General features: G+C 40.2%; 1 protein-coding gene across 1 annotated transcript; it reads left to right on the forward strand.

Annotated features, from left to right (window-relative positions):
* The first annotated feature begins 3,773 nt into the window (after positions 1-3,773).
* On the forward strand, positions 3,774-7,220 carry LOC118241229 (extracellular calcium-sensing receptor-like). The gene is made up of 6 exons (XM_035525465.1): positions 3,774-3,988; positions 4,148-4,439; positions 4,612-5,403; positions 5,574-5,801; positions 5,938-6,061; positions 6,313-7,220. The coding sequence occupies exons 1-6, from the start codon at positions 3,774-3,776 to the stop codon at positions 7,218-7,220; spliced, it is 2,559 nt and encodes an 852-aa protein (XP_035381358.1).
* The last annotated feature ends 5,635 nt before the right edge of the window (positions 7,221-12,855 follow it).

The raw sequence follows: 12,855 nt of genomic DNA on the forward strand, positions 1-12,855 counted from the left end.
CTGGGTTACATAGGTGTCTTGGCTCTCTTGTGTTTTCTTTTGGCTTTTCTAGCACGGAAGCTACCTGATAACTTTAATGAAGCCAAATTCATCACATTCAACATGCTCATATTCTGTGCAGTTTGGATCACCTTTATTCCATCTTATGTCAGCTCGCCTGGAAAATTCACTGTAGCTATAGAGATATTTGCTATTTTGGCCTCCAGTTTTGGTTTACTATTCTGCATATTCCTTCCAAAGTGTTACATAATCATAATAAAACCAGAGAAGAGCACTAAAAAGCCACTTATGGGTAAAGCACAAGTTAAGTAAATCATTTATTAATAATATGGCCATGTTTAGAGAACTTAAACTGTGTAAAGCACACTTGTAATAACTATGATAGATCACAATGTACCTTTTCACTAATTTCAATAAATAAACTTGTATCTCTGGCTGGTCTTTGGTATTGATTAGCCTTTTTTATAAAGTGAACACTTATACATTTACTGTTATATAAAGCATATATCTGCTGCAACATTGGTACAGTTCAGATTTTACAATAAATCATCCACAAAAGAATGAAATGAGATAACTGTCTTGCCCAAGAACTCTTATTGGTGTAACACGTGACCTGGCAGGAATTGAACCCCAGTTCTCCACAGGAGAGGCAGCTTTATTTCTCACTACACTTATCATTTTGAAATATGGCCTTTACTGCCCTATACTTTTTTTTAAACAATTCATATCATTATATTTACATTCACATCATTTAGTAGATCTTGTTCAGAGTGACTTACAATGGTGCTTTATTGTGGCCACGGAAGAAATGCTAATGCATCTGGCCAGAGTCTAAGGATACCATTAAGCTACAACACTTAGAGGGAATATACACAAGAAAATTACCTACCAGGGCCATGCAGAGACATAGGCAGGTCAACAATAACGGGCGGAAGAATGGGCAAAACAGAATGATCAGAATAACAATTGGTTGTGGCAAAAGTATTTGAAAAAATTATTATGTATGTGTTTCTTTAGCCATTTAGCACAATCTCATGCTAATAGCTGAGGTAATATATTAGAGAAATAGAAAGTTACTGGCATTGCTTTTTACAGAATCCACAACAACATTAATGCTATGAGCTTGTTAGTTGAATGTCAGTAAGATGAAATGTTATCTTATGTCAATAACGTGAAAGTGAAAGTTACAAAGTTACAGTTATGTTCCACTCAGGTAATCAGGGATTTGTGACGTTAGCCTGTTGTACTAGGGGAAAATGCACTGACCTTCTGTAATTTGGTAAATGGCCACAGTTTGCAGCGTGTAAGTATATATTTTAGGGAGTATGTAGCTGCTAGAATGAATGACCAGACCTCACAGCAAACTCAGGGTCTGACTCTGGTTCAAACATGGTTGCACTGCTATGTATTATGTGGTAGCCATGTTTCTCCCAGGGTTCATGCTCAACACTTTTGATGGTAGCTCAAATCTGAACTTGTGTCAGTAAACCCCTCAGAAGAAGGGGGTAGGGTGACCAGTAGCTCATTATCATTTAAAGAAACAGGGACTCAAACTGGCCATTTTGAGCAGGGCTGTTTTGACAGGGTGAGAAGGGTGCTGTGGTGATTGAACCTTGTGGTCTCAGACATTTAATTAGGGCCCTTGGGAACTGTACTGTGTAAAAGGGGTATAAAAGGTCTCCTTTAAGGAATAGTTCATTAAATGGAGAGGAATATGTAAGAGCCATGTAATAACCATATCATAATCTTTTCTTACCAGGGGAATTGTCTTTCTATCCATCAACTCTTGAAAATTAATAGTTCCCTGGTCATTGATAAGATCTATAACAAATATAAGAATAGAACAAACCCAATCATGGCAGAAATTCAATGACCATCACAAAGAAAAGTGGGTGAAAAGTGGGTACCTGTCTTGTGTATTTTAGTTCCATTCTGTCGTTTTGTTTTCTCCACCCCTCATTTGATTTTCCACATCTGTCCCTCATTTCTAGCTTGTTAAGTTATGTATTTAAACCCTGTCGTGTGCCCTGGGTCTGCTCTGTTCAATGTTTGAATGTTTGGTGAAATGTTTGTTTGGATGTATGTTTTAATGTATGTTTTGATGTTTTTTGCAAGCCCGTATCTGTATGCCCGTAAGTTTGTAGTCCGCGTATCCTAGTCTGACTGTTTATCCTAGCCTTCAAGTTTCCTAGCCTATGGTATAGCCTGTTTCCCTTGTTTGCCTTCTTGTGCTTTTTGGTTTATAATACATCCCCGTAATCTCCGTACTGGCTCTATGGCCCTGTGCTACTCCATTGACTACAACTCTGGACTTGCTCCTAATAAATCTCGCCCTTCTCTGCACATGCATCTGCCTCCTTACTGCTCAATGTAAGCCTTTGTATTTATTTTTTATTTTTTACCACTTTAAGCCTTTAAAAATAGTTTTGAGGAAATTGATTTCTACCACTCAATTAGTGCACCTTATAGTCTATGTGTTTAGATATGATAAAAAACTTCCCGTTTAATACCTACTATGTCAGTAAGTCCCAAATAGGTTTAGAAGTTCTGCAGCTATTAAAAATAAGTATGGTGATGAAATAAGATTCTCATGAGAGATACAGACATTTTCAACAAGTGAACTAGAAATCGTTTTCATCTCACATCATTTCTTTTTTAGACTAAAGAAATAAGCAAAACCCTTTTCATCAAACTCAAGCCATTTAGCTCTAGATATAATAATAGCTTGCTTAACTTTTTCTAAATAAAATTGATTCAATTGCTCACATACAGTCTATGAATTACAGTCTTCCTCTTCAGACCTTCCTGCTGAGGAAGGTTATCCAGTTCCTGTAAGATCTTGGCACTGTTATAAGATCCACTAACTAACAGGCTAACAGTTTACCATATTTGACAGAATACCATATTTTACATAATACCCTTGATTTTGAAGAAAAAGGCAGTTCTGTTTGTGATAACCTGGGTTCATTCTTTTGCACAAATATACCATCATCGAACAATAAATCAGTACAGGAATTATCCATTAAAGGAGCTGAAGACATATTGGTTTCTAGTAATCATGTCAACAAATAAAATAGACAGTAGCCAAAGATCTATGTGGATTTCTATGGAGGGAACTAGCCTTTACCAACATTTCTCTCTATGTCTCTTGCCAACTATCTGTCATGCACAATTCATCAGCTACCCTCAACTCTCCTAATCACTGTTCATTAGCTCGACAGAGGCCCACTGTTAACTGTATATTAGTGGAATGGCAGACCATTTTACAACAGTTTCAGTTACATCTCAGAGGCACATTAGAGGATGTTGCCCTGCTATAAGTGTATCAGACGTAGCAGTGCTGATGAGGTTTATACATATGTATGTGTCATCACTGTGGTAGGTGTGGTAGATCACTTTAATATGACAAGCCAACTGTTAGCTGTTGTGCTTATTAACAAAAAAACAAACAAACAACAACAAAAAAACAAAAAAATAAAATGAAACACTGTACTATAAACTAAAGTAACAACATAAGCATCTGGTACAGAGACATATCTCATTCAATCTACAGGTACAGATCTGACAGGCCGACCTTAATCCACAGTTAAACCAGGCTACTCTGCTCACATTTCAAAGTCACACCTCCTTTAACTTTGACCTACCAGTAAAGCTTTACCATAGAGAATTTGCCTTTTCATCTATATAAATACCACATATTCTTCCTGTTCATCCATCTGAAATATTACACCTGCTTCTCAACCATTATCTCCAGTCTGTAGGTAGATAGGTGGATGGAGCCTGTCTTTGCTCTCTTACATGTGGTAATAGCCATCATCAATTTCTCCAAATCTAATGGGACTGCTTGTATCCTGCAAGGAGAGTCTGCCTACCCACAGCTATCAAAGGATGGTGATATTATAGTTGGAGGGATTTTTTCTTTTCATGGCAGTTGGGAGATCACAGACTCATCCTATGTAGTCCCACCACCTCCAGTGAAGTGTACAAGGTAAGCAACAGAGGAAAATGAGCATTTCACACTGTGTGAACATGTATTATATTAAAATATTACATGATAATGAATTACACATCACTGAAGGAGTTTTAATACTTTATCCTAAAATAATGTCTTTTAAAATTTTTGAATATTTTTTCTTTTATTATCCAGTCTTGAAGTCAGAGCCTTACAGTTTTCACAGTCTGTGATGTTTGCAGTAGAGGAGATCAACAACAGTTCCTCTTTACTGCCTGGTGTCTCACTGGGCTATAAGATCTATGATACCTGTACTTCCAAAGCAGTGGGGGTTCAGGTGGCTATGGCACTTGTTAATGGAAATGAGAAAACAGTCTCAGATGAGGTTTGCACAAAACCAGGTCAGGTACAAGCCATAATAGGAGAGACCTTCTCATCAGTGTCCATGCCTGTTGCAATGAGTATTGGACCTTTCAGCATTCCCTTAGTAAGGATTTAAACAATTATGAACAATCACTGTAAATATCTATTAAAACATGTGTGATTGTTTTTAAAGATATGCAGATGTAAAGTTTTAATGTCATTATGATAGCCGGTAGCTGGTGCAATCAAACTTATCGCGAAACATAATGCCTAGGGTATCTGTGATCTGTTTTTAGATCAGTCACGGTGCCACCTGTGAGTGTCTCAGTGACAAAAGGAAATATCCCTCATTTCTGCGTACTATTCCCAGTGATCACCACCAGAGCAGAGCACTGGCAGAAATGGTCAGGCACTTTGGCTGGACCTGGGTGGGGGCTATAAGAAGAGATGATGACTATGGCAACAGTGGGATGGCTGCATTTACTCAAGTTGCACAACAATGGGACATATGCTTAGAATATTCCCTTCCATTTTATAAAACTTACTCACAGGAAAAAGTTACGAGAATCATCGAGCACATCAAAAGCTCCACTTCTCGAGTGATAGTGGGATTTGTTGACCCCTCAGACTTAGAGATTTTGCTGGATGTATTCTTTCAGCACAACATCACTGGATACCAGTGGGTAGGAACTGAGGCTTGGATCTTAAATCCAGTTTTGGCCACACTGGACAAAAACAACATACTGCAAGGAGCCATAGGACTGGCTGTCCCCAAAACAGAAGTGAAAGGTTTAAAGGAGTTCATTCTAGATTTAAACCGAGTGAAATCTGCAGGCAGTGCCATTTTTACTAAATACTGGGAGACATTATTTCATTGTAAATATAAAGTACAGAATAATTCAGATGACTCACCAGTGTGCACAGGAAAAGAGAAATTGTCTGAAATTGACAGCATGTTTACTGACATGTCCCTGATGCCATATTTTAATAATGTGTATAAAGGGGTTTATGCTATTGCCCATACCCTACATGATCTTCTTGGATGTAAAGAAACATGTCCAACAAAACAGCAGCCTGATTCTCTCACAGTAAGTTAATACCCTGTTCTTGAACTTCATACTGAGCTTTTTAGCCAACATTTAGCACCAATTCAACAATCCATCCAAAATTATATAATTTAATTGGCAATGGAGTGCTCTTTGCTGTGCTTTTTAAATATAATTCTCATCACCAAATAAACTGTGATCTATTTTTTCAGTTTCTTGAACAGTTGAAAATGGTGCATTTCAAAACTAAAGAGGGTGAAGAGGTTTATTTTGATATAAATGGTGACCCTGCTGCAAGATATGAGGTCATAAACTGGCAGACAAATAAAGAACATCAACATGACTTTGTCACTGTTGGACTGTATGACTCCACGTTCAATGTTAACAACCGATTAACAATAAATGTGTCTTCCATTGTGTGGGCACAAAATATTAATAAGGTAAGATTTGCAATTTTGTCTTAAGTAAAGGACTACTCGTATGTATAATGGACTTGCAATGCAAATTTGAAGTAAGTAGTTAAGTATGCACCTTTTAAATCTTGTTCAGGCAGCTAAATGTTTCCCTTGATCATAGGTGCCAATATCAGTGTGTAGTAAAAACTGCCCTCCAGGTACTAGAAAAGCTGTACAGAAAGGAAAGCCTGTGTGCTGCTTTGACTGTATACCATGTGCAGAAGGAGAGATCAGTAATATAACAGGTACAAAAACACCCAGAAAGGGGGAATGAAAAATGTTACTATTTCTGCCATGATTAAAAGTCATAGCCACTTTTTGAAAATTCATTTATTGTCCTTGTTTTAAGAGATATACACGATTCTTGTCAAAAGTATTGCCATTAAACTGTCACATTTGTAATGTATTCATTTGACTATTTTTCCTGTGTATTATCCTTGTGTGTCTAATCTCTCTTTTTCTCATTTTTATTATTTTCTGTCTCACTCCATAACAGATTCTATTAAATGTGAACAGTGCTATCAGGACTATTGGTCAAATGCACAGAGGGATAAATGTGTAAGAAAGGAAACTGAATATCTGTCTTATGAGGAAACTATGGGAGTTTTGCTAACAGCTTTTGCTATTATTGGTGCACTTGTGACACTGGTAATATTAGTAATATTCTTTAAATATAAAAAGACTCCAATAGTCAAAGCTCACAACTCAGAGCTGAGCTTCCTGCTGCTCTTCTCTCTGACTCTATGTTTCCTCTGTTCACTTACTTTCATTGGTCGGCCCTCTGAGTGGTCCTGTATGCTGCGCCACACAGCGTTTGGGATCACCTTCGTCCTCTGCATCTCCTGTGTTCTGGGCAAAACAATAGTGGTTTTAATGGCCTTCAGGGCTAGACGTCCAGGCAGTAATGTCATGAAATGGTTTGGGCCTCCACAGCAGAGATTCAGTGTCTTTTCCTTTACTCTCATACAGGTCCTTATTTGTGTGCTTTGGCTATTTATTTCCCCTCCTTTTCCCTTCAAAAATCTGAAAGTATACAAGGACAAGATTATTCTAGAATGTCATTTAGGCTCATCCATAGGTTTCTGGGCTGTACTGGGTTATATAGGATTCCTGGCTCTGTTATGTTTTTTCTTGGCCTTTCTAGCACGGAAGTTGCCTGATAACTTTAATGAAGCCAAATTCATCATTTTCAGCATGCTCATATTCTGTGCAGTTTGGATAACCTTTATTCCATCTTATGTCAGCTCTCCTGGAAAATTCACTGTAGCTGTGGAGATTTTTGCTATTCTGGCCTCAAGCTTTGGTTTGCTATTCTGTATATTTCTTCCAAAGTGTTACATAATCATACTGAAACCAGAGAAGAACACTAAAAAACAACTTATTGGTAAAATGACAATTAACTGAGCTAATAATCTAAATGTTTACTGTTATTATGGTCATTTGACTGCATCTTTATTATTCTGATTCACATTTTAGAGAAAACCATTTACAAAATAATTGAGTGAACTAATGGTTTATATTCACTATTATTGTGGACCAGTTAAAAGCTTAATCTCAAAAAAATATGTGTAACTGTTTAATAGGTAACAAACCTCATGACATTAAGTAGATGGATTTAGCAACTTGATTCGCGCACACGTTTATCTATTTCTTATTTTAATTCATTTAGTTTATTATCAACTTATACTATTCAAGTTACACACACACACACACATATTGTTATATATATATATATATATATATATATAATTCAAGTTACAAATTTAATTCAAACATAAACAACAAAAGTAAATCAAATACACTATGTTCATAGATAACACATTTTACCAGGGGAAGTCACTGTATAAAAGGAGCACCATAGTGTGTCAGTATGATGGGTTTACGCAGGCACAGAAAGACTTAGAAAGACTTGATCTCATAAACATTACTCCATCTGACAAGCATCAGAGGTAAATAAGGTGTAGATTATGTTCTAGCAGATTATGCTCTGGAAGACTTTCTTTTTTCTATATTATGTGCAATGGCAGTTGCTGTAACCAATATTCAGTTGTTGTTTTTTCTAATTTTCACCATACCCAATGAAAGCCTTTCACTCTCTACATTCAATGCCATGCTCTCTATCCAAATCTCTCTCAATAGCCCCTCCTCTGGACTATCCCTCTGTGTGCTTAAAATAAATTACAAAGGCATTGTATGTATTATATGCATGTTTGGTCATTACAAACAATTATTAAATTTGATTTAGCAAAATATGTTCAAACTGATGTCAATGCAATAGGTCTTACTAGGACTCAGAAAACAAAGTTTATGTTGTTACAGAAAAAAAAACAAAAAACTGTTGCATTAGTGAATTGTTTTAGTGACTTCAAAGTACAGAAACAATGAGTAGCAACAGAAACATGAAATGTCTAGTAGATCTCTGCCACACCTGAAATCTGAAAAGAAGTCAAAAGGTCTGTCAAAATATTATTTTATGCTCTTTGAGCAATTTATCCCCAAAGATGTTACAACATCAACAAGTTAGTCAAAAAAACAACAACTGACAGGCGGGGATTTGAAATATTTCAAATTGGTCTGTTTAAAAGGAGCTTCAAATAAAATTATATAATATTTATTTTATAGCACGTTTACAACAGAATTGTCACAAAACATCTTTAGGAAAGCCAAGTGCAACATTGGTGAGGAAAAATGACCAAGAAACCTTGAGTGGAACCAAAACTTCCTCTGGTCAGCATTGGCCAGCATAACAAGAACAAAATAAACAATAGGTAAGAACAATTAAACTATCAGTAAGAAGGATATGACTAGGAACAACTAGTGAGTAGGAAGCAGTGGAAAATAAAGGACCAATGAAAGGGGCTAGCAATGGTTATCTGGCGGAAGCAGGGATGATAAAAATATACATCTATGTTTGCTGTCATCAGTGCTGCTAAAGCATACAGTGCCAAGAAGTATGTGGCCCCTGCACAAAACACAGCCTTGTCTGCTGTCTAAGCTCCCAGGAGAGTGCTTCCTCTTCCATGCCCTGCTTCCAAGAGGGCATTGCAGTACCATGAATACCATGACGGTGCCACTGGTGCTGGACCCACCGGACTGGCCAGCTACCACATCTCTAGGGTTGCATGAGCTGCCATCCATCCAGTTTCCTACACAGTTTCCTACCCATTATGCTCCCCAACTCTAATTGTTCTATTCCCCTATCTGCTGCCAAACCAGTCTGGTCCTGTCTGGTCCCTAGGCTTCTAATTCCACTGTGTCTCTATGGTTTGCCATTACAGGTTGTGTGTTTGACCATGTCACCATGTTTGGCCATGTGCCTGTCACTTTTGCTTTTTCCATTACTATCTCAGCCTCCATGTCAGTCCCTGTATTTGTGAGCGTCCCAGTTCCTGTTGCTGTCTCTGCCTTTGTTCCCATGGTTCAGTCTCCTGGTTCCCAGTACCCTATTCTTCCTGTTGCTCAGTCCCCAGTCATAGCCCTAGGCCCTTCTTTGTATTTTCCCCTGCAGTGTCTCCACTCCTACCTGTGTTTACATTCCTGTCTCTGTTCAGGTTCTTCTCCCAAGTCCAGCTCCTGCCATGCAACACCTGTATTGCATCTCCCATTTATAGTTTTTTTATGGTGCAATTACCATAAAGTGCACCATTGGTACAGAGCCACCAGACCCACTGCCAGGTAAGGAAAAAAAAAAATGTAATTAATTGAAAAACTTGGCAGGCATATAGTTGACCTTAGAGATGGCAAACGCTGACACTGAAGGTCAGCTGACTGCAACCCTTTAATTTGCCTAAACAAGCCAAGCACATTTGAACTGGGAAATCAAAGTAACATTCTTGGGATCTGCTAACTAGCTGTGCACCCTAGGTGCCTCAAACTTGACATGCCTGGACTCGGCCTGGGGACAAAGTGTCCTGCTCTTTGGAGGATACGACATATTTAGGGGAATGCATGTTCACCAGGATTCAGGCAGATTTGGCTGCTATGGAAGAACGCTAAGTGCAACCCACTTCCAGCTAACTCACTTCCAGTACCCAGATGAGGACGTTCAGGACCCTGCCTCTCCTGAAGTAGACAACAGCCCATCTTTCCTACATGCCCGACTACTGCCCATGGCAATACTCCTAGAGGCCTAGGTGGACAAAAAGGCTGTGGCAGAGAATCCTGCTCACATAGCCAAAAGTGTCACCGATGCCACAAAACAAGATGTGAGCCCAAGTCCACACCAGTCGATTCCCAGTTTTCATTTGAATGTTTTCCTGTTGTCAGTGGTGTTGAAAAAAACTGCCCTGTCTGTGTTGAAGACACCACCCTGTCTATGCTTTCTGAAGACTGCACCCTGTCCCCAGCAAAGACAGCCACCCCTACACCCTACCTCCTTGAGCATGCCATTACTGAGCCTTTCTGCAGCTAAAGTGATGCCATGGTGATTTGCAGGTCGGCAGCCTAGTTACCTGGACTGAGTGCGAGTCCAGAGCTCCTGGATTTACCCATCATGTTCATAAACCTTCTGATTCCCTTTGGTGATTCAGTACCCTGAGCCAAGAAGGATGCTGCTCCAATGCCTGCTCCATGGAGGGCGCCACCTCTGCTGCACCCTGTCTCAAATGAAGGTGCTGCCCCTGTGTCCTGCTGTAGTATAGCCCATGCTACCTACTATAGATGGTATTGCTGCCTGTAACCAGCAGTCTACTACTATGCTTTGTTAGATACACCCTTTATTTTTTGAACATCAAATCCTCACATCAGGCAACACGATCAATGTCTTAGATCAGGAATTAGTAACATGAATGCTACAACTGAATTATCCACAGAAGGCATCTTCCTCGAGGTCCCAAATACCCAGATGTGGGTAGACAATGACAATTCCCATTGCCTTTCTCAGTTTCCATGTCTTAACTCCTTCTTCCCTTTGTCTCTCAGACATCCCTGAAAGGTCCTCCCAGCCTCTGCTACTCCAGTTAAGATTACTGTGAATCCTTCTAAATGTCTTCCTAAAATTAAGCAGTACCCACTTATACCTGAAGATCTAGCTGATATTGCTTCAGTTGTTGACAGTTGTTGCTTGAGGAGCATTGTATTTTCATTCCTCTTCCTGGCAGTCTAGAGCATCTCTCCCATATTAAGGAACCAGATGAAGATGAGTGGAGCTTTGTTCAAGATGTGAGAGCTGTTAATTATGTCAATTCTCAGTTTCCCTGTTGTTCCTATCCCTGTCACCTTTCTAGACAGCATTCTACAAAAAGTCAAATAGTTTTGTGTTGATGATTCATGCAGTGCTATAACATTCAGATCATAAACAACGACAGAAACAACTGCAGTGTGAGGGTGGATGCAATTTATTAGAGAACAGGGATAGCACATAAACATAATCCAAAATACTCATGAAGGTCTAATCCAGAAAGCAATCAACAAGGCAAACCAAAACAGAGAGGGAACAGGCAAAGATGGTAATCCAAAGACATAAACAGAAATCTGAATAACCAGGAGAAACAAAGAATAATAAACTATGGCTCAGAAACTTAATGCAAGACTTCACAATTGACTAACAAGACACAGGTCATTGCAATATCAGGTGGAGATACTAACAAGGGGTGGAATAAAAAACAAAACAAAAAAAAAAACAAGGAAGCAAGAAGAAACAAGTAAACAAAGGAAGAACAGAAACAAGACTAGACAGGCACAGGAAACATGGATAAAACAGGAGCTGAGTGAGGCAGCAAAACACAGGGTGTATCAGGAACTGGCGTAGCAGGCATGGCAAGATGACAAGTTAAAGCAGGAGCAAAACCAAGGATGACACACTAAGTAGGATGACACACTAAGGACACACAGGAGAGGATGGGGGGTGGTGAACAGGCAGAAGATCAGGGGTGAGTCCAGGAACCAGGGCTAGAGATACCACAGGATGAGAAGCAGACTCAGGTGACCTAAATGGGGAATGGGGAGACAAGGCAGATGACAGAACACTATATAATGGGGGACTGGACATGGATTAGGGATTGTACAAATGACACAGGGACAGGAACATAGACAGACATTGGCACTGGAACAGATACAGTTAGGGGCACATGGATTGAAACAGATGCAGACAAAGGGACTGATACTGGCACCACAACAGGAACTGGGACATACACAACTACAAACAAACGGTGTCCAAAACAGGTGATGGGAGGAACATGGGGTTAGTCATAGGTGCTGACTCAGCAGCCTCAGAGGGCACAGGAGTCACTGGAGAAACACAGGGCATGAACATAGGAGTCACTGGGGTCCGGGAGGCCAACAAAGAGGCTCGGGAGTCCTGGCCGTCCGTGAGGTGTGGCAGCAGGAGTCCTAAGGCCCACATGAAGCAGCCATTAAGGGCACAGTAGCGCCTCAAGGTGTGGCCACTGGGACTGGCCTGGCACAAAGTACAGGTACAGGTCTGGCACAAGGCATGGGGACTGGTAGAGCGATGTCCTCCTCACCGGAGACAGGAACTAGCAGGGCGGCATTTCTCACTACATTGAAGACAAGAACTGACAGGATGGTATCCACTATGCCAGAGACATGGACTGACAGGACAGTGTCCTCTACGCCGGAGACAGGGACTGACAAGGCGGAGTCTTTCACACCGGGGACAGAGACTGACTGGGCGGCATGTCTCAAGCTGGAGACAAGAACTGACCGAGTTTCTTACATTGGAGACATGGACTGGCTGAGGGTCAGGGACTGCATCATCTAGTGACAGCTGATTTGTAGATACAGCGGCTGCAGGCGATGAGTCAGGAAGTACATCTGCTGTAGACAACGAATCTGTGCTGGTCAGCTTCAGGTCTGGAGGTGTGGCTGCTCTAACACATCTAGATCTAGAAAATCCCCTGTCAACTCAGACCAGCTCAGTGCCCCATTACCCATCCTCACAGCTCCCCAGACAAAGGACTGTTGTAGCACATGTGGGCAAAAGCCAAAAGCCCCAAGGAGTGTGATAACTACCCGGCTGCTAGATCCTGTGCCCCAGGTTGGCAGACTCTCAGAGGCTTCTCAGTCTGTGCAATATGTT

The sequence above is a fragment of the Electrophorus electricus genome, chromosome 4 (assembly GCF_013358815.1).
Source record: "Electrophorus electricus isolate fEleEle1 chromosome 4, fEleEle1.pri, whole genome shotgun sequence".
Classification (NCBI taxonomy): domain Eukaryota; kingdom Metazoa; phylum Chordata; class Actinopteri; order Gymnotiformes; family Gymnotidae; genus Electrophorus; species Electrophorus electricus.

What these genes read in the sequence shown, in the direction of transcription:
- LOC118241229 (XM_035525465.1), top strand. Translation starts at nt 3,774, where the DNA reads ATGGAGCCTGTCTTTGCTCTCTTACATGTGGTAATAGCCATCATCAAT. An exon ending in GACCTTTCAGCATTCCCTTA is followed by an intron (nt 4,440 to 4,611) that starts GTAAGGATTTAA and finishes ATCTGTTTTTAG; the next exon opens with ATCAGTCACGGTGCCACCTG. An exon ending in GGGCACAAAATATTAATAAG is followed by an intron (nt 5,802 to 5,937) that starts GTAAGATTTGCA and finishes CCTTGATCATAG; the next exon opens with GTGCCAATATCAGTGTGTAG.